This window comes from Lathyrus oleraceus, chromosome 7 (assembly GCF_024323335.1).
Source record: "Lathyrus oleraceus cultivar Zhongwan6 chromosome 7, CAAS_Psat_ZW6_1.0, whole genome shotgun sequence".
Lineage (NCBI taxonomy): Eukaryota > Viridiplantae > Streptophyta > Magnoliopsida > Fabales > Fabaceae > Lathyrus > Lathyrus oleraceus.
The window spans coordinates 107,254,778-107,277,037 of NC_066585.1; the positions used below are offsets into that span (position 1 = coordinate 107,254,778).

General features: G+C 33.9%; 1 protein-coding gene across 1 annotated transcript in view; it reads left to right on the plus strand.

Moving 5' to 3' along the window:
* Positions 1-21,602, plus strand: part of LOC127102269 (uncharacterized) — a 37,528-nt gene extending 15,926 nt beyond the window's left edge. The window contains exon 3 of the mRNA XM_051039662.1: positions 21,463-21,602. Coding sequence (XP_050895619.1) covers positions 21,463-21,602 — 140 coding nt within the window. The remainder of the gene's footprint in view (positions 1-21,462) is intronic.
* Positions 21,603-22,260: the final 658 nt, after the last annotated feature.

A 22,260-nucleotide genomic window follows, 5' to 3' on the forward strand; every position in this document is an offset into this window, starting at 1 on the left:
GCTTGGACCTTGGAGGAATATTGTAAATCCTTTTACCTCCAGCTTTCTCCATGTTTAGCAAGGAAGCAATTGATGCTTCAGTGATGACAATCTTCACACCCAGAACAAACGAGACAATGAACTGGTCATCAGCATCTGCACATCTCCAGAACTCCTTCACCAGAAGAGGATAGATTGGACCATAAAGCCTGTCGAAGTAGGTTTCCCAACCTTGCTTGCGAAGATCTTCAGTAAGATCAACGCCATTTCTTCTTAAATTCTCAAAATCTACCAGCGATTCACACAGTACATCTAAACCTTCAAAGGGAGTTGAAAGGTTTATGTGTTGTTCACGTTCAAGAATGTGAGGTTCTTTGTAGACTGGGGTCGTGGTGACGTCTATAACCATGGGTGTTTGAGTGTTTGAGGTTTGGGGATTAGAAGCGGCTTCCATTTGTTGGGAGAAGTTAAAAACTTCTTGCTCTTGAGGATTCATGAAGAAAAATGATGAAGAAGATGAAGAACTGAGAAAAGTTGCAGAGAAAACTTCGAGAGAGGGTTTAGGGTTTAAGAGTGAGTGAGAGTGATAAGTGTGTGAAATGTGAGAAAAGTGTTTATATACCTAAGTTCAAACACATGCAAAACGACACACATACCAGCGTTAGACACAAAACTCAAAAAGGCACGCTTGGGGGGAAAAATGATTACAGCTCATAAATGAATGTCTAATCCCACAGTTTGCACACTGCTCGAGGAAAAACTCAAACGTCTGCCTTTTGAATTTCTTGACAGCTGTCTAGAAGTTCTAAAGTTTGACGCTTCAGAGTTCCACGCGTTGATGTATCTGATCTTCAGGAATACCAAAGGGTTTCTGAAGATTTCTAACTCAGATATCTTCTTAACTTGGTAGAAGTATCAGAGTCAGAGGCAGAAGTGTATTTGTTTTTATCAGAGTCTCATTTTACATGTTCAGAGCCAAATTTTACTCAGGGCAATTTTTAATGTTCAGATTTTCTAAGATAAAAAGAAATCTATCTTCAGCTAGAGGCTTAGTAAAGATATCTGCCCATTGATGTTCTGTATCAATGAACTTCAGCGTTACTATCCCTTTCTGAACATAGTCTCTAATAAAATGATGTTTTATTTCTATGTGTTTGGCTCTGGAATGTAGAATGGGATTCTTACTTAAACAAATAGCAGCAGTATTATCACAAAAGATAGGAATGTTACTCTCAAATATCTGAAGATCTTCTAGCTGATGCTTCATCTAGAGCATCTGAGTTGTGCACAGTGATGCTGAGATGTATTCTGCTTCTGCAGTTGATAGAGCGATAGTTGACTGTCTTTTGCTAGCCCAGGAGATTAGATTGTTTCCCAGAAGCTGGCAATTTCCAGATGTGCTTTTTCGTTCTATTCTATCTCCTGCATAATCTGCATCACAATAACCAGAAAGCCTATACTCTGATGTTTTCTCATACATCAGGCCCAGGTTAGGAGTTCCTTTCAGATACTTAAGAATTCTCTTAACAGCTGTTAAATGAGATTCTCTAGGATCTGATTGGAATCTGGCACAAAGACAGACACTAAAGAGAATATCAGGACGAGTAGCAGTCAGATAGAGAAGAGAGCCTATCATACCTCGATAGAGCTTCTGACAAACCTTGTTGCTTACCTCTTCCTTCTCCAGAATGCAAGTTGGATGCATAGGAGTTTTTGCAGAGTTGCATTCAGTCATATCAAACTTCTTCAGAACGTCTTTAATGTACTTGCTTTGATGAATGTACGTGACTTCTGGAGTTTGATTGATTTGAATTCCCAGAAAGAACTTTAGTTCTTGCATTAGACTCATTTCAAATTCTGCCTGCATTAGCTTAGAAAATTCTTGGCAAACAGAGATATTAGCAGAACCAAAAATAATATCATCAACATAAATTTGGCATATCATGAGATCATTATTAAGGTTTTTACAGAAGAGTGTAGAATCAACTTTCCCTCTGATAAAATTTTGTTCCAGAAGAAAATTGCTCAAGCGTTCATACCAAGCTCTGGGAGCTTGTTTAAGTCCATACAAGGATTTCTTAAGTTTGAAAACATGTTCTGGAAGGTTTGAATTTTCAAAACCAGGAGGTTGATTGACATACACTTCTTCTGAGATATAACCATTAAGAAATGCACTCTTGACATCCATTTGGTATAATTTTATAGAGTGATTAATAGCAAATGATACAAGAAGACGAATAGACTCTAACCTTGCGACTGGAGCAAAAGTTTCATTATAATCAATACCTTCTTGTTGACTATAACCTTGAGCTACCAGTCGTGCTTTGTTTCTGACAACTTCTCCTTTCTCGTTCAGTTTGTTTCTGAAAACCCATATGGTTCCAATGACATGAGTGCCTCTGGGTTTAGGAACGAGATCCCAGACATCATTCTTGGAGAATTGATCTAACTCTTCTTGCATAGCTGCCACCCAATCATTATCTTGAAGAGCTTCATCACAGGACGTAGGCTCAATCAGAGACACTAGTCCCAGAGGAATATCTTCAGAAGTTCTGAAGGTAGATCTGGTTCTAACAGGTTCATCTTTGTTTCCCAAAATCAAATCTTCAGATACGTTGCTACGACTCTTGACTTTCCTTGGAATTTCTGGAGATTTAATTTCTTCAGAGTCTGGAGTGACAGTTGCTTCTGGAGTTTTCTCAGATTCTACCAGAGTGATCTCTAAATCTGCAAACTTTTCAACTAGCTTTGACTTTTCAGGGTCAAGCTTATCATCAAATCTAACATGAATTGATTCCTCCACAATTTTGGTTTCTGTGTTGTATACTCTATAGCCTTTAGAGCGTTCTGAGTATCCTAACATAATACCTTTCTGTGCTTTGGAATCAAACTTGTTTAGATGTTCTTTAGTATTTAATATAAAACAAATGCATCCAAAAGGATGAAAATATGAAATGTTGGGTTTTCTTCCCTTACACAGTTCATAGGGAGTCTTTTCCAGAATAGGTCTAATAGAAATTCTATTCTGAATGTAACACGCTGTATTTACAGCTTCTGCCCAAAAGTGCTTTGCTACATTTGTTTCATTGATCATGGTTCTGGCCATTTCTTGGAGTGTCCTATTCTTCCTCTCTACAACTCCATTTTGTTGTGGAGTTCTAGGGCAGGAGAAATCATGGGATATTCCATTAGAATCAAATAATTCTTCAAAATCTTTATTTTCAAATTCTCCACCATGATCACTTCTGACTCTAACAATTTTAGAGTCAAATTCTTTTTGCACTTTAGAACAGAAACTGGTGAATACAGAGTGAGACTCACTCTTGTGCTTTAGGAATTTTACCCATGTCCAGCGGCTGTAATCATCAACGATTACAAGTCCATACTTCTTTCCATTGACTGATGCTGTTTTCACAGGACCAAATAAGTCAATGTGAAGAAGCTCCAGAGGCTTGGAGGTAGAAACAACATTTTTCTTTTTAAAAGATGTTTTTGAAAACTTTCCTTTCTGACAAGCTTCACACAGAGCATCTGAAGAAAACTTCAGTTTAGGTAAGCCTCTGACTAACTCAAGTTTAGTTAGCTGAGAAAGTTTTCTCATGCTAATGTGGCCTAAGCGTCTATGCCATACCCATTGCTCTTTGTGAACTGACATTAAACATTTAACATTTTGATCTTTTAAATCAGAAAGATTTATTTTATAAATGTTGTTTTTCCTCTTGCCTGTGAAAAGGACAGAGCCATCGTTCTGACTAATGGCTTTACACGTTTTTTGATTAAAGATTACATCATAACCGTTATCACTTAATTGACTTATGGATAACAAGTTATGCATTAATCCTTCTACATAAAGAACATCAGATATAGAGGGAAGAGTACCATTACCAATAGTTCCGGAGCCTCTGATCCTTCCTTTCTGATCTCCTCCGAAGCCTACAAATCCAGCGTCTTTAAGTTCCAGGCTTTGGAACATAGACTTTCTTCCCGTCATATGTCGCGAGCATCCAGAGTCCAGGTACCATGACTGGTGTCTGAACTTTGCTGCATAGGATATCTGCAACATAGATAATCTTATCTTTCGGTACCCAGAATCTCTTGGGTCCTTTTAGATTAGTCTTCCCAGAGTTTCTTATAACTTTGGGTCTTCTATCATTCTTAAATTTTTGTTCTTGTGTGTGTGTGTAATGATATGAAAACGGAGATTTAAGCTGGTTACTGGTAGAGGTTTTATTTTCCTCAGAATCATACCCAATTCCCCTTTTATTATTCTGACCTACTCCATAAATCATGGATGCCATAATACTCCTATCTATCCCATTCTTCAGAAATTGTTGAAAGGCTTCTTCATATTTGTAAATAATTTCATTTGAAGTTTGTGGTGCTTGAGACAACGTTTCTTCTAATTCTAAGCTTTTTGTTTTGGCTCCATCTCTTTCTATCGTTAGAGATCTGATAGTATCATCTCGTGCTAGAATTGTTGTCTCAAGTCTACTACATACTTCAGATTTTGCTTTAAGAAGGCCTTTAATGTCTTTAACTTTTTGTTTTAATTTCTGAAGAGAGGTAAGAGTTTCTGATAAACATGATTCTAAGTCAGATCTAGAAAGTTCAGAAATACCTCTTCAGATTCTTCATCTGAGCTGCTGGATGTGGTAGCCATAAGAGCTACGTTGGCCTGTTCATCAGAGTCAGATTCTGATGATTCGGATTCACTATCGTCCCAGGTGGCCATTAATCCCTTCTTTGTTCTGAAGGCATTTTTCTTGAAGCTTTCTTTCTTAGAGTTATCTTTCTTCAGCTTGGGGCATTCATTTCTATAATGACCTGTTTCTTTACATTCAAAACAGGTAATATCTTTATTAGGTTTACCTTTTGAAGTTGACTCTGACCTATCCCCTCTGGGTCTTGATCTTCTGAAGTTGTTGTTGTTCCTTCTTTTCCAGAGTTGCTTAACTCTTCTGGTTAGTAAGGACAGTTCTTCTTCATCATCAGAGTCTTCAGGTTCAGAGTCGTCAGTATCTGCAGTTTCTGCCTGGAGAGCTTTGGTTCTGTCTGACTTCCGTCTTTCAGGTCTGGACTTCAGCGCCACTGACTTGTTCCTTTTCTGAGGCTCATCCTCCTCTAGTTCTATCTCATGGCTTCTGAGAGAACTAACAAGTTCTTCAAGGCTGATATTGTTCAGATCCTTTGATAACTTCAGAGCAGTAACCATTGGTCTCCATTTCTTTGGCAGACTTCTGACTATCTTCTTAACATGATCTGCAGTCGTGTATCCTTTGTCTAGCACTTTAAGACCTGCAATAAGAGTTTGGAATCTGGAAAACATAGCTTCTATAGCTTCGTCATCTTCCATCTTGAAGGCTTCATATTTCTGGATCAACGCCAGAGCCTTCGTCTCCTTGACTTGGGAGTTTCCTTCATGGGTCATCTTCAGAGAGTCAAGTATATCTTTAGCCGTCTCTCTGTTGGTGATCTTTTCGTATTCGTTGTATGATATAGCATTTAGAAGTATTGTTCTGGCCTTGTGATGATTTTTGAACTCACGTTTCTGATCTTCTGACATTTTGCTTCTGGGAACTTCAGCTCCATTTAAGGTTGGAGGTTTGTATCCATCTGTGACAATGTCCCAGAGGTCAACATCATAACCCAGAAAGAAACTTTCGATTCTATCTTTCCAGTAATCAAACTTTTCTCCATCAAAAACAGGAGGCTTGGCATTGTAAGAATCTTTCTCATTTGAGTGGGCCATTTGTTTTTTCTCGCACTGGATCTCTCTACACGGTTAAGTGTTTGATTTGAAAATCAATAACAGAGCCGGAGCTCTGATACCAATTGAAGGTGAGAAAAACAAGAAAGGGGGGTTTGAATTGTTTGAAAAATAAGCGCTTTTGCAAAATGAAATCACACAATGATTTTATACTGGTTCGCTTATAACACAAAGCTACTCCAGTCCACCCGGCCAAGGTGATTTCGCCTTCAACAAGGACTTAATCCACTAATCTTGAAAGATTACAAACAACCCCTAAGAGAGAAGAAAATCTCTTAGTCCTCTCAAGTCTACAGACTACAAAGAGTCACTTGAGGAAATCAAATAAAAATAAGATACAAGATGTGTAATCTAGAGTGCTTCTAAGAAAGCAAATATTACAAACTTAAGAACAAATTTTTTCACTTGATAAGCAAAAGCTTAGTGAAATTCTTTGAAGAACAAAGATGTTTTTCTTGAGCGTGATATAATTTCAGTATAGTTTTGGCTAGTGATTTCTTGTTCTTACTGAATGTTGATTTCTTCTCTTATTTATAGGAGTTGAAGTAGAGTTGAAGTAGCGTTGAATCTGTTGGATATTGAGATGTAGTTACGCCATTCCATTAATAGCTTCCGCAGTAGACTTTTTCTCTTAGAAGTGACTACTTACCACAATTAGTATCTTCTCTCTTGGAAGTGGAGATTAACGTCTCTTTCTAATTGAGGAAATCCATTTGCAGAACTTTAACTTGGCTTAAACGTTACTTCATCATGATTAACAATTCTGATTAGAGTCTTTGTGTATCTGGAGAAACTGGCTTCTGATGTTATCTCTTGAAAGTTCAGATGGCGCTGATAACTTCAGAATTTACAGAAGGCATTTGTTCAGAGTCAGAGCTTCTAGACTTTACTTCATGTTCAGATGCTTCTGATACTTGATAATTTGTATCTGATCTTGTTGTGCATCTGATGACATCATCAGATTTATTTCTTCTTTCTTTAGAACCCTGCACACTTAGAAACTTTTCGTTAGGGTGCCATTTTTGGTTTCATCCTTTGTTATCATCAAAATCATGGAATCTATTGTAGAACTATTTTTGTTCTTACAGATAACACTTTAAGCTTCGATAAAAATCGATGTAATTATTTCGAAATCATATGAACCTCTTAAGTAGTAGTTTGATTCCTACATCTTGGAAACTTTCTTTTTCCAAAACAAGAACACGCCACTAACAAGTTAATAATAAAGAGATAAAAACACAAGTATTTTTATCCTAGTTCGCTTGAAACTCAAAGCTACTCCAATCCATCCGCCAAGGTGATTTTGCCTTATACACAAGGACTTAATCCACTATAGTCAATAAATTACAATAATGACAAAAAATGTCATTCTTTGTCTTATCAAGGATCCAACTATAACTTAGTCTCCTTAAGGACTCACAAAGAATAATCTTCTTTGTCTTCTCAAGGACAACCTCCTCAAGGAATCAAACAAACAATTTTAATAATGTTTTTGTGTGTTACAAGATGTTTCTATACAAGATTTTACACAAATGATAAACAAACACTTAAAGAAAAACTGTGTACAAAAGAATGACAACTTTTCACAAAGAAATAAACTTGTCAAAATATTGTATCACATGCGACTTTTCTTCAAGTCTCCAAGTCTCACTTATATAACATAAGAAGAAGACCGTTGGAGGGGAAAATGGGGAAAGCTCATAGAGCGTCTGTCCACGGTTGGATGATGAAAGGAGTGATACTGCATATTATCCTTTGCCCACAAAATCAGTGACATGTGTGATGTATAATATTGTCCTTTGCCCACGAAATCATGTAGTGGAAAGGATATTTGATTTGTACTATGTACTATATGCTCCAATCCACCCGCCAAGGTGATTTTGCCTTATACACAAGGACTTAATCCACTATAGTCAATAAATTACAATAATCACAAAAAATGTCATTCTTTGTCTTATCAAGGATCCAACTATAACCTAGTCTCCTTAAGGACTCACAAAGAATAATCTTCTTTGTCTTCTCAAGGACAACCTCCTCAAGGAATCAAACAAACAATTTGAATAATGTTTTTGTGTGTTACAAGATGTTTCTATACAAGAAGATTTTACACAAATGATAAACAAACACTTAAAGAAAAACTGTGTACAAAAGAATGACAACTTTTCACAAAGAAATAAACTTGTCAAAATATTGTATCACATGCGACTTTTCTTCAAGTCTCCAAGTCTCACTTATATAACATAAGAAGAAGACCGTTGGAGGGGAAAATGGGGAAAGCTCATAGAGCGTCTGTCCACTGTTGGATGATGAAAGGAGTGATACTGCATATTATCCTTTGCCCACAAAATCAGTGACATGTGTGATGTATAATATTGTCCTTTGCCCACGAAATCATGTAGTGGAAAGGATATTTGATTTGTACTATGTACTATTTGATCATGTTCCCATTTGATCTTATCTTCAAGTTCATTGGCTTCTGATGAAAATTAGTGAAGCATGAAATAAAGAAACATAAATTTGGATTCAGAAACTCCGATAAGAACCTTGACAACGTTAGTAGTCTGGCTTGAGATCTTCAGTATTTTCAAAATCTTCAGAATCTTCATTCAGAACCTTGATAACCTCAATCGTCGGGGGGGGGGGGGGGGGGGGGTAGACTGTTTCACAAAAATTGAGAGAAATAAATGATTCGAAAAGGCCTGATCATTTTTAATCATTGATAACTTAACTAAATTTTATTTTATTTTTTGTTAAACCAAACCTTATGCAAATCCCCCCGAATTTATATTTTTAGTACAATAGTATTGTTTAGTTGAATTGAACAATCTTTATGGATAAGAACTTTTATTTTATTACTTGATGATGATTTGGTACACATGCTAAATTAACCATCAAATTTTTGACATTGTTGTCGGGGATTGTTGATTAATTTCAACAAAGAAATTAAATTATACTTGGATTTTTTTAATATTTATGTTTATTTATTTTATTTTTATGTTAGTTTTCTTCGAAGTTTTTCTTCTTTAGTTATTCTTAATTTATTTAGTGTTATTGATGCATTTTTCTTATTGTGTATGGGATTTAAAGGATCTAGCATATTGCTTTTTGATTCAAAAGACCACACATAAAGTAAAAGAGCTCCAAGAAAGAAATGTATGATGGAGCTTAATTTTAACTTGTTGTCTTAGGACAAATTGAAGTTTTATCAAAGCAATTATCTATCAGAAATCTACATAAGAAAAGTCTGGTCAAGTCCAAGTATTACAATTCGATTTCTATTTTGAAGGTCGTACAAATGGAAACTGTGTACCAGAAGGACACATTAAAGTGATTAATTATGCTAGAAACTTAAAAAATCCAAATCCTTACTCCAACACTTAATCTAGGGCGGAAGGATCATTCTAAGAGGTGGAAGACGGTTATGTAGTTGTGGCTCCGACAACAGACATCAACCATTGAGGTGTTAGGCGGCGGTGCCAGAGCCGCATGGTGGAAGTCTCATAGTCAAGGCTCGAGGTTGGAGGAACTCTGGTGGGTGGAAGAATGATGTTTTGGGGCGGTCCACAGAGGTTTCGTTTTTTCGGTCATCTTGTATAGTTGTCTCGGTTCATGTGTTTTGGGCTTCTTTGTTTTGGTTTGTGGATTCGTTCATTAATTGGTTGAGTTTTGGACTTCTTATGGATCCTTTGAATTTTATCTATTATAATCATGTATCTCTTTCATTTTTTTTATCACAACCTTCAAAACTTTAGAGTTGAAGAAAGAGAACATGGTTTGGAAATCCTAGTGGTAATTTTAAAAAGGCAAGAGAAAATTTCTAAGAGTGCGTTCTTAGAATTAGGGAAATTATTGGAGATATCTAAGGGGGATTGCGAAACACTTCTAAAAACTTTGGTCTTGTGTAATTTATATATACAAAGTTGGAGAGATTGAGAAACACGTGGGCATAAAATAAGTTTTGTTCTTGGGAACTTGGATGACTATCTTTTGGTAATTCATTTGTAATGTTTTGTAATAACTCTTGAAAATATAGTGAATTGAAGAGTTATCATGTCCACTAAAATAGATCGTTTGACCGAACTAGGTAAACAAATTATTGTGTTTATTGTCTTTTATCTTCTTCTACAAAGTTAAATTGTTGTCTTATTTAAAAGAGAGATATTTTTACTGAAACTCATTTATTTTGATTGTCATTATTCTGTCTTTCATTCATTAATTTTTTTTTTTTATGTTATTGAACATTTCATTTTCACATCAGTTCTTTCCAAACACCATATAAACTATTGATATTTAATTATTTTATTTAACTTAATATTCAATGGATATATAAGAGACAGATGTATAAGAAGAAGCCTTAAACTTTTTAGGCATGTTGTTTGGCATGCACTTCTAAAGTGGGCCAAAAAAATCTCAAAAGGTGGATCTCACCTATTTAAATCTCAAAAGGTGGATCTCACCTATTTTTAGTAAACTATTATCCCTTTTTATTTATCTATTTTCTAAAATCTACTATCTTACTAAAAATAGTGAAGGCATCCCTTTTGACCTTTTTTTTAAGGTTGATATTAATTAAAAGCACATGTTGTTTGAAACTATCAAAAGATTTTCCTAACATACAATAATTTACGATTAGGTTAGTATGAATGCATGCCCTAACAATAACCTCATCAATCCTTTTCTTATATTCTCATAATTTATTAGTTTGTTGTAAACTATTATTAGTAATAAAAGTTTTATAATCTCATCAATCCTTTTCTTATATCCTCATAATTTTTTAGTTTGTTGTAAACTATTATTAGCACTAAAAACTGTATATTCTCTTTTACGATTGATCTTCCATTTATATAGAATACACAATAATAATTTTTCAAAAAAGTACTAAAAAAGGAATATTACATCACACCACTTAGTACTTCTTCTTCACGATAAATGAAAAAAGTAAATCCAATAATATTTCCACTAAACTGATCATATGTATACATAGTGTCATTTGTTGAGGACACCTCAAAACAAAATCCAAAATAAATTTTTGAAAAGATATCCACATATGTAGAGATCCCCAAATTATAAATAGAAATATTAAAGACAAAAGAGAAGTAGATTGTAAAATTCTAAAAATTATTTTTCTTATTCATTTCAATCTTCAATTTTAAAAGATAAGACCAAAATATTTTCTAAGACAAAGTTTATCTCCTACCAATAATAAAAAATATGTAGGAGAGAAAACATGTTTAAAATATTTTAGGCCAAATACATCTCGCGGTTTAGATGTTTGTAATAAGTTGACATTTTTAAAGTTTTTATATTAAGTTAACACTTTAAATAATACAACATTCAAAATGCTACTCTTTTTTATAAAACTCTCTTAAAATGTGATGAGGTGTAAGTACATATCAACAAATTTAATTTTAACAATTTAAATTTAATTTAAAAAAACAAAAGAAGCTAGAGTTTTTCATATTGTTGTTCATCATTTAAAACTAAAAAAATAAGATTTTGGTTTCTCATTCAAACTCAATTCCCAAAACTGAAAGAAATTGATACGTGTTTAAGAAACTGAAAAAATGAATAAATCAGAGTTTCTCGTCTGAATAAAGAGCTCTTTTCTTAGAGATTAATTACTATACACTGTCAGTGTAAAAAGTTTTACACTGTCGATTCATCATCATCATCTGTTTGTATTACTTTATAGGTTTTTAAAATAAAAGTCAAACTTGTTTTAATATTCAACGTCTATGATTAACTGACGGTGTAAAATCCTTTTACACTGCCAGTATATATCAATTAAATTCTTTTTCTTATTAGTAAATAAATAACCAATTTTAAAATCTTTTAGCTTTCATGCACACATTCCACGTAATCATATTAAACAAAGAAAAAAATAAAAAATATAGACACGAAATAGTAGTAAAAGCAAAGTGATAAAGATATGGTAAATTCACCTTTGTTTCTAGACCTTTGGCTCTCTTATCGTAAAAAACAAATGTCGCTTCCAACTCGAGCGGAACTTTTGTTTCGCAATGGAAAAATGTATTTCATATAGCCCTTACACCTGATTGCGTGTTGAGCTCAAATTTGCTAAACTCAATTTCCATCCGTTGTCAATCGACGGTGAACGATACTCGAGCTTTTTAATCTTTCGATTATATCTGCAAGGTAGGAGATAATGGATTTCATCTTTGATATCATCGAGGGAGGTGAAGTCGTTGAGATTGAACGTGCTCAGGGAGCTCCATTGGAGAAGGAAACATTTGCGACATACCAGTCAATATTTAGTGGCGACATTTGAGACATTTTCACTTTGCATGAAATATAACATGAGAGCACCTTAATTTATAGAAGGCAGATATCAATATAGACCACTCAATGACTGACATGTTGATTCCAGAGATATATCTCCAGAATCGTCCTTATTATCTTGTTCCGAAGATGCATCTCTTGAACCAGTTTCAAGACAAAACCTATAACAGAACCTATTTTTTCATATACAAAAAACATAAATATTATTATGGGGAAGATAAAATATGAACAAATGGTGAATATATAACACTTCATTTATATTGAGACATAATTACATACACTTATTTGTCTGATAAAACAAGAAATTAAAACGAACCCAAACATATGTCGCCGGCTAAATCTATTGGGGGCACCTCCTTGGACTTTTGTGCATTTGATTCTCTTTCAATGTTTCTCAATTTCTTGAACTCTTGTATCCTTTCTATAAAATGATCCAACCAAGTCTCGACTTTTATTGTTGAATGAGACGTCCACTCTGGTGATGTAAGTGGTATAGGACATCCCGATTTCAAGTAAACTTGAACAAAATGACTTGATTTTGAAAGCCACTCAATACACATAATACGATCATTTGGATTTTGAGTTAGGGAGGTGCACAGTGGGAAAAAGGTTTTCGAAAAATCATATTGTGTTAGATCGATACACATTCTATTATACACACATGCCATTAGGTGACCCATGTCAGAGAAGCGCATCTATTTTGCCTCCAGTATCGGACTGCTAAGACAAGGAACAAGATACTCTTAAACGTTGTCGAATTATTCTTTCTTTCCGTACAATCGTGTGTATGATTTTTTATGCATCTTTAACTCTTGGATAAGTTGATGACGAACAAGTGTATGACTATTTTCTCCTTTACTGAGTAAAGTCGAAACGGCTCAATAACCGCAATTATCGCCCCCCTCAACATTGACGATCCGCTTGATATATTTTTGCATAAAAACTAGCATCTTGTCGATGAATGGAATCTTTGGAAGAGGCGGCATCATAGGTGGTTTGCTAATGCAAGATCCTTTGACAACACTTTTTTGAAATTTTGGAGTTGGTGAGTCGGGAAAATTTTTGTCAACATGTTCAAAATATGAAGGAGACCGTCTTCACCAATTTTCCATCTTCTGACTCTACCTGTTTCCTACCTACCGTGGGTTTAACTTAACTTCTTACATTCTTTGTTATGTGATACCTACAAAGTAATGCATTAGAAGAAGGAAATACCTTTGCAACCGAATTCATCAATGCAGTATCACGGTCGATAATAATCGCTTTAGGCATCTCACCTTGATCCTTCAATAGTGTCCAACACACCTCTAACGCCCAAGTAAAGTTATCCTCTTTTTCACTCTCAAGAAATGCAAACCCAATAGAGTATGTCTTCTCAGTTGAGGTATCACCAACCATATCCAATAACGTAAGTCTATACTTGTTGGTCTTGTAGGTTGAATCAAGTATAAGCACCGTAGGAAACATGTTGAAAAAATTTATGGAATCAGGATGAGTCAAAAATATATCTCTAATAATGACTTCATCCTCACACGTTCGGTACCTAGACATGTAATTGTTATCATCCAACAGTTTCAAGAGTTGTTGCATCTCAATTCTATCCCCATAATCGTCTTTTTAATCAGGTATCAAATATTATACACTTGCTTGATATTTGAGATATTTTTGGTTTGTTTTCGTCTCAATGTTGCAAGTATATTTTTTGGTTGAACCAGATTCATGGTCATGTCAGCAACACATTCCTTCTCTTTCGGCATGAGCCGACACACACTAGGATGGCCGACTAATTTCTCACATAAATCATGGTTATGCAAACCACATATCACATTAAATCTTCAATTTTTTTGCCAACATGTAACCACGCACCTTGAAAGGACACTCACATTTTCTAGACCCAGTATCGTCTCTTTTAAAATTCCAGAGAGGAGTTATATATTTCCCGCTTCTTTCGCACGTCATTATCACAAAAGCGTATTTTATATCCGAACCATTATCGTACCTTTCGATAACCACATCAAACACAAGTTTAGAGGTCTCCATACGAATCCATTGAAGCATTTGATCACAAGACTCAATTCTTGTTTGTTTTTAAATTGGTTGCCAACATTTACCGCCTTCACGACAACACCTTGGACATTTGGAGAAACAACCTTTTTTGGGAAAACATCGGGGTGCACCATATCTAATGAAAACAATTACAACATAACAATATATAAGCGTTACTGCTGAAAATAGAACTAGAAATCAAATACAGACAACTTCCAGAAATGGATCTCCGGAATAGTTCATACTTGTTCAGGAGATAAATTTCCGGACACAACGCTCTCTTTTTTTCCAGAAGAAAGCATGATTAATGTGACTAATGCAGAGGGAAATGAAGGATCTTTATATGAAATTCTATCTTCTTTTGCTCCCTATGATGTGATGAACCAAAAGAATTGAGATTTGGAGTGAAAATGGATTGTGAGTAGAGGGCTTTTTGGTGAAGGGTTTGGTTGAAAACCAACTATGTCAACAATGGTTGTGTGATCATGCAATTGGTTCTTTTATTAGATATTTTCGGAGATGTATCTCCGGAAATATCTGACATGCAAAGGTGACATAAAATTTCAAAGTGTTTCCCATAATTCCGGAGATGCATCTCCAAAATTTCTACTGAATTGATAAATACATAAGGTATTCCTTAAAATGTTCCGGAGATGCATCTCCGGAATAAAAATAACCTAACTTATAGGACGCATCTCAGAATGACCTTTATTGAGTATGTAAGAGGTGCATCTCCGAAAGCAGAGGAAATTTTTGAAAATTCGTGTGGTGCGCTAGAAACATATAGGGTGCGCGTAAAGAAGTCCCCAAAAAAGACATGGTAAATTGAGCTCAGATAGATTTATCAACCTACAACGTCTTTGCCGTCTTTAACAAAGTAATGATGTGAGTGCGGAATTTTTGATGTGTTCAAAATGGTGGATATTATGGTTTTTTTTTAGTAATAGTGAAAATGGAGAGACTGAAACATTAGAAGTTTTAGGTTTAAGTTTAAATTATAAACCATTAAATTTATTTCAATCATTTAAACTCTTCTCAATTTATTTTAATTTTGAGTTTTATTTTGAGTTTGAATTATTGTTTATTACTTATAATTTTCACTATTACGAAATACTTATTTTACAACGGTTGGCAGAATGATTCCACCACGGATGGTGGCTTGTGGTAAAGAAGGGTGTGGTTGTATGTGTTATCTTTACCACCAGGAGCTACAAATCGTGGTAAAAACACAGTAATGCGTAACCTATCACTACAATTGTATAAACACAATTGTAGTAAAAGGTCGAGGTCAGGGATCGATATCCATCGACTCGATTTTTGAAGATTCCAATATATTTCACAATGGTTCTAGATTTCAACCGTAGTAAAAGACTTGACACACAATATTTCACCATGTATAGGCCATTTAATTACCATAACAATAATTTTTCTCCATTACTTACAATATGAGAATTCATTATCTGAGTGGCATGTGTTGTTGAAGATTCATTTCTAATTTTTTTTTACAAATCCAAAGAAATGATATCTTTAAAGGAAAAACTTAAATCCAAAAAGAAATATAAAAAGTTGAAGGACATAACAATTCAATATCTAATTTTTCCATGATTAAGAATCAAATTTAATAAGCTGAAACCTATAACACGCAGAGACAAAGACTCTATGCACCAACTACTTGCGCAATATTCATGAATAATTTTTCTAACAACTATCATTTCATCCCTAGTATCTGGATTCTAGATCACATTCAAAGAAGCACAATTTGCTTAAAGTTATGCAACAACTTTTGTTGGCGCGTCAACTGAAGTGGTAAAAAAAAGGCAAGAAATTCACATAATTTCTATAAGTAAAAGAATGAGTACATAACAAATCTTGGTCAAACTCGTGATCCCAAACGATGATGATCATAAACCTTAAATGTAACACAGACAATATGTTTAAATGGCCAACTAGTGGACCATATTGGCTGAACTAGAGGCTCCCTCAGCATGAAAACGGTTACTACCTTCTAAAACGTTCAAATAGAAAATAGAAGAGTTGATTAAAATTTTAACTAATACTAATATGAATCCAAATTTGACCTAAAAATTAAATTAAATCCAATCAAAGAGTAGATTATAAAATGCACATAGTTTAAGAAAATCCATGATAATGGAAAAAGGAATAGTAATACAACGAAAAAACCTAGAAAAAATTAGAGAAAGAGACATCATAGATCTGATATCAAGAAATTATATCAGAGAGGAACTTTTTATATCTTATATAGCATTACTTAACTAATAGATATCGAGAATGATATATAAAGTGTGGCAGAAGGAAAACTGAAACAGTGAGATTCACTGCGATGATGAGGTTCAAAGCAGTGGTGAGATTCAAAGTGAAATGTGTTGTGTTTTTTCAAAAGAAATTATATCAATTTAGTCATCTTAAAAGTAATATTAAATATAAATATTAATGTAAAAACTTGCATGTCTCTAAAAGAAAAAAATATTAATTTAAAGACTCGTATACTGAAAAAAAGTTCACACTAAAATAGGAAAATTATTATAAAAAAAAAAAGTTAATATAATTAGAGTAAAAATAGGGACAGTAAGAAAAAAGTGACAGTGAAAATAGATTAATATAGTTAGAGAAAAAATAGGTTGCGTAAGAAAAACTGAATGTACATTATGTTAAAAGTGGCGATTGAAACCGCCATAGAGTGAAATACATTACGTCATTTGTAATAACCGGTAGAATTTTCAGTAAATTACGGCGGTGTTTATAACCGACCTAAATAAACTGCCACAATTTTTCCATTATTTTAATCCGGTCATGTATCTTTTTAACACATCTTTATGTAATCAAAATTTAATCAATAAAAAAAGAAAATAATAGTATATTTGTTGTGTGTTAAATATTCATTTAAATAAATCATTAAAATATTTATGTAGTTGAATGTATTTATTATATGTGGTTATATCTTTTTATGTTTTGGGTTGTGACTAATAAAGCAACAATCCAAATATATATTTTTTGGATTAAAAGAAAAAGAGGTTGATGTCAAAATATTGGGACACTATTTATATATGATTTATTTATGCGAGTTCTTTCTTCCACCTATTTCCAAAATATTTGATTTTTTTTTGCATGCATGTGCGTGCGTGCGTATGTCAAGGTGTGCGCGTGCGTATGTGAAGAGTATCTATTTATTTTTGTATAGTGTATAAATATAAATTTGCACGGTTAATGTACATTGACCATATCTAATATTGAATTCAAACTCTTCAAATAAATAACTACGTATTTATTTCATTGGTTATTCTATTTCATAGATGTTTATTTTAGATGATCATATCAATTATATATCATATTTATTATATATTTAATAAATAAAAACATATGCCAAATATTTTATGTAAATAATTTAAATCTAAATCTAAATTTAAAAAAAAACAATGTTCATACTTTTATGTGTGTGCATAATTAAAAAGTGGATAGGCGAGCACAAGAGTGTCTATTTGGACGTCAATAATAATAACAATAATAATAATAATAATAATAATAATAATAATAGGAAGAAAGGATTTTTATTCATATTGAAGCATATTGCATGTGGAAATCTTGCTAGCCTTTGAATAAAGAATCAAGCTTTTGGAATTTGTTCATCATCATCTATTTTCACCTTCAATTCAGGTTTTACCATTGAGGTATGGTTCTATAAGCAACTGATTGGGATTTTAGAACCATCTAGGTAGATGCATGATAGGTGGTATTAACTTAGATGCAATATGTCTATCTTGGTGAATCAATATTTTGTGGTTGTGTTTGAGCATGACAAACTTGTGTGTTGATGTTGCATGATACGTAAATTTAATTTTGGTAATTAATCTAATTCAATATCATGAATATCCTTGATTACAAGTGTAGAGAATATAGAGATTGTTGTTGTCCTTCATACAATGAATTCATGATTGAATGATCATGAAATTTTGTGTGATGATCATGCATGATTTTAGAACCATCTACATATATGCACGATAGATGAGATTAGCTTAGATGAAATATGTCAAACTTGGTAAATCTATGTTTGGTGGTTGTGTTTGAGCATGAACAACTTGTGTGTTGATGTTGCATGATATTTGGATTTCGTTTTGGTAGTTATCTAAGTCAATAACATGAATCTCCTTGATTAGTATTGTAAAGAACGCAAAGATTGTTTTTGTTCTTCATACGACGAATTCATGATTGAATGATCATGAAGTTTTGTGTAATGATCATGCATGCTTTGTTACCTCGTGTTTAGTGCATTTTTCTTGAATAATTATATGTATGTTGAGTTGGATGGGTATTCTTGGATGCAATGCAGATGGAAAACACAAAAGAGAGATTTCCCAAATTTCGGGAATGACATCGCATGTTTCCCTGACACGGGGGAATCATGTTCCTCTCTGGAAAAAAATGTAAGGGAGCACGCTTGAGACTTGCATGGTCGTGTAGGCCAGCACGGGAATGTCGTGTCCCTTCCTAGTTTTTTGTATGGAATGGGCGTCCTGGCCCTAATGCGGCCTGTGTTGGCTGACATGGGTGAACCATGTTGGACCTATTACCTTCCATTTCCTTGTTTTATCTTGCAACCCTAGTTGGTTCATGCGATGTATCTTTTCCTTACTTTATTATAAGTGATAGAGTATAGTGATTTTGAATGGAAACACTTAATGATTCACTTGTAGTAATTGGTAGTGAGCATAAATGGAATGTAAGTTGATTAAGAATTTGGTTTATATCATAGTATTTCCAAGTTTAAGGAAATTGAAATGAATAAAACCCTTGTGGCTTGTAACTATTTAATCAACTAGTAATATAAAAGTATGAAAGTGAGTAACCCTATCAGTCGAGTAAGAACTCCTTAGAAAAGATTGGTGAGTAGAAGTGTAACGAAACTTTGTTTTTGGCATGTACCAATAGCATAATTTCGAAAGGGGAATCTAATATATGTATATAGTAATTATTAGAACGCCTATGGTTGGTCGAGATGTAGTTATATTAAAAGTATAAGACCTAAGCAAAGGGAGGCAGGTAAATCGGAAGACCTCGCCATAGTGGGCATACATCCAGGACTATATGGGGTAGGTTATACCGTTAAACTTTACCGAATGGATAGACTTTGTAGTTTGTTACAAATGTTCTGGCTAATCATCTCCGAATATCTACACTTCTGTGTGGCTAAGTGATCGATATATTATGTACTTTGAGAAATTATAAGCGCTACATTCTCTTGTTTTGCTACCTAATGTGTTAAAATAGTATTAGGATGTGTGTTAGATACTAGAACCCTTGGCTGAGCAGACTTGAGGTTTAGTTAGGACTCCACTGAGATAGTTGTATCTTACCCCATGTTTAATCATTTCAGGTAAATCGAATTAGTACAAAGGTAAAGGCAATATGGTCTAAAGATCCTAAGACCGTGATATCTGTCATACCCCAATTTTGTCCGGGTAAGAAAAATCTTTCACCAACATTCACTACCAGATGTTATAAGGCATGAATTTTATCTCAAGACATAAGTTCTATCTTAGGGTTTCTCAGCCATTGGGGACATCAAATCTTCAGTGACATTTTCATCTGTTGAGATCCTTAAGAAGACATCTGTTGCATTTGTCTCTTATTGCCATTACTGAAGCATGGGATAACATGTGCATTTTGGTTAACAAGACCCATTTTGGCTTATCCATGAGATCTCTTGGTTTTAAAAAGGTCCGTTCACATAAACATGTCCATGATTAATATTGCAAAGTGTGGTTCAAATCTTTTTACATTACTAATCCAAAATCCATTTGATTATTAGTAAGTATTAAGAGACATGATTATTTTTATGATCATTTGTCATTAAGCCCATTTGCACATCTCAAATATATATGCCAAATCTCTAAACCATTCATAAAAACCTTAAACTAAATTTGCATCTTTTTAAGTATGCGTGTTTTGGTTTAGATCAAGTCATCATATGTATGTGTATGTGTTGGTTTTGTGATTAAGGTTGATATTGCAATATTTGTGGTTTGTTTTATTTTAAGACCTTTTGTCACATTTTATTTTGGTTAATATTAATGTGCTAAAGTCGACCAAGTTAAAAGTCCAATTTGATTAATATGGCCCAATCCATTTTCAGTTTGAGTTAAAGTCTAAGCATTTTTGTTTAACACAAGTAAAATAATTAAGACAAAGTTTAAGTGTTTTAAAAAAAAGAGATTAATTGCACAAATAAATTTTAAAGTCTAAAGATATTCCAAATAATCCAAAAGCATCTACATAATTACCCAAAAAAGATCATAAATTAAAATTATACAAATCTTACAAATAATTCCAAAAAAAGGCTTACAGGATTAATCCAAATTTACATAGTCCAAAAGTTACATAATGCATTATCCAAAGAGATCTATGTCACATCAGAAGAAATTAAAAAACTTGAAATAAGCTGTAAACCCAGCAGTCTGATGCAGTGAACTTTTCAAAGACTTTTCCAAAACTTCTACTGAAATTGCAGCGCCCCAAATCCATTTGCCGAAGCAGGCGCAAAACTTCCCTTTCAATCAACATCTATTCACCTTTTTTACAAACCTGCAAAATCAACTTAGAGGTTAAAAAGGGTTATCAAATAAGCGCTTATGGAAAACTGAAAAATAATTGATGAATTGCTCAGATTAATGTTTTGCACAAGAGATCAAAATAAACACTAATCCAAACAACTATAAATCCACAGAATAATCATTCCATAAAATCTGGAAAAGAGATAACCTAACAAGTTATCTCAAAACCAAAATTCACCATATATATAACAACAACAAAGATTAACAGAGAGGACGTTTTGGGAGAATCCAAGAGAAAACAATCAAAATACTTTCTGTTAACATCAAACCCTAAAAAACAAAACAACAGGAACACGTTTTTGAGAATCCATGGAGAAATCAAAAAATAATTTTTTAATAGTAAACGCATAACACCCCAAAGGAGCAAAAACAGAACGACAACATTCAAAACCAAAAAGAAGAAGAAAGAATAGAGGGAGACGAAGAGCATTAAGAAAGAGAAAGAAACTTATCTGAAGCACGGTGGAGGAACTCGTCATCGCCGACGACGCAAGCCAAGTAATTCCTTTCCCTCCTTTCCTTGTTTGAAACCCATTTGCTTTTTGTTCGTCACTGCAAAACAATCAAAACCCCTATATTAATTTCTTCAAATCGTGACTATTGAAGGTTAAATCTCAAAATTAGGGTTAAGTTTTTTTATTTCCTTACCGCCGATCCGGTTGATTGAAGCGAATTTTGGAAGAAACAAGGTTGGATTTGGATTCAGAAGCAAAAATGAGGTGGGATATGTGTTTGGTTTTTTAGGTTTAGGGTTGGGGGTCACCGGAGAAGAAGGCGCCGCCGCCGCGGTTGGCCGGCCGCCACTGTCTTCTCTGGCAGGTTTGACCGGGGGTGGTGACGGAGAAGAAGATGAAGTTGCAGAGCAACTTTGTTTTCAGAAGTGAAGAGAGAGAACAAGAGGAGCAAATGAGGCTCTCTCTCTCAATATTTGTTTTTATATGGTGATGAGAGTCGCTGCATGGGCGCCAAGTGGCCTCTCCAAGAGGCGTCACATGTGGTTGACTTCTGAGTCAACCAGGGGATCTTGTGTGGATCCCCCCACAATATGTTGGTGCACCCGCTCAAGCTTTCCATCTGATTTGTTGACTGTGTCAAAGTCTTCTGATCCAATGGCCCAGACACCTCCATAGGAGGTCAACGTTTGACCAGGCCTTTAGGGCTTTGCTGGTTCCGTGTTGGGCCAACTCAGGTTGGGCCCAAAGACCATTTTTTTCTATTTAAATCCCCTTTTATTATTCAGCAGTGCCAGATTTGGGCCCTCACTTGATGCAACCCATTTTCTTTATTTTTTTGACTTATTCCTTCTTTCTTGTTATATTTTTCATGTACACTTATAAATATATATATATATATATATATATATATATATATATATATATATATATATATATATATATATATATATATATATATATATATATATATATATATATATATATATATATATATATATATATATATATATATATATATATATATATATATATATATATATATATATATATATATATATATATATATATATTAGATAGTTATTAATTC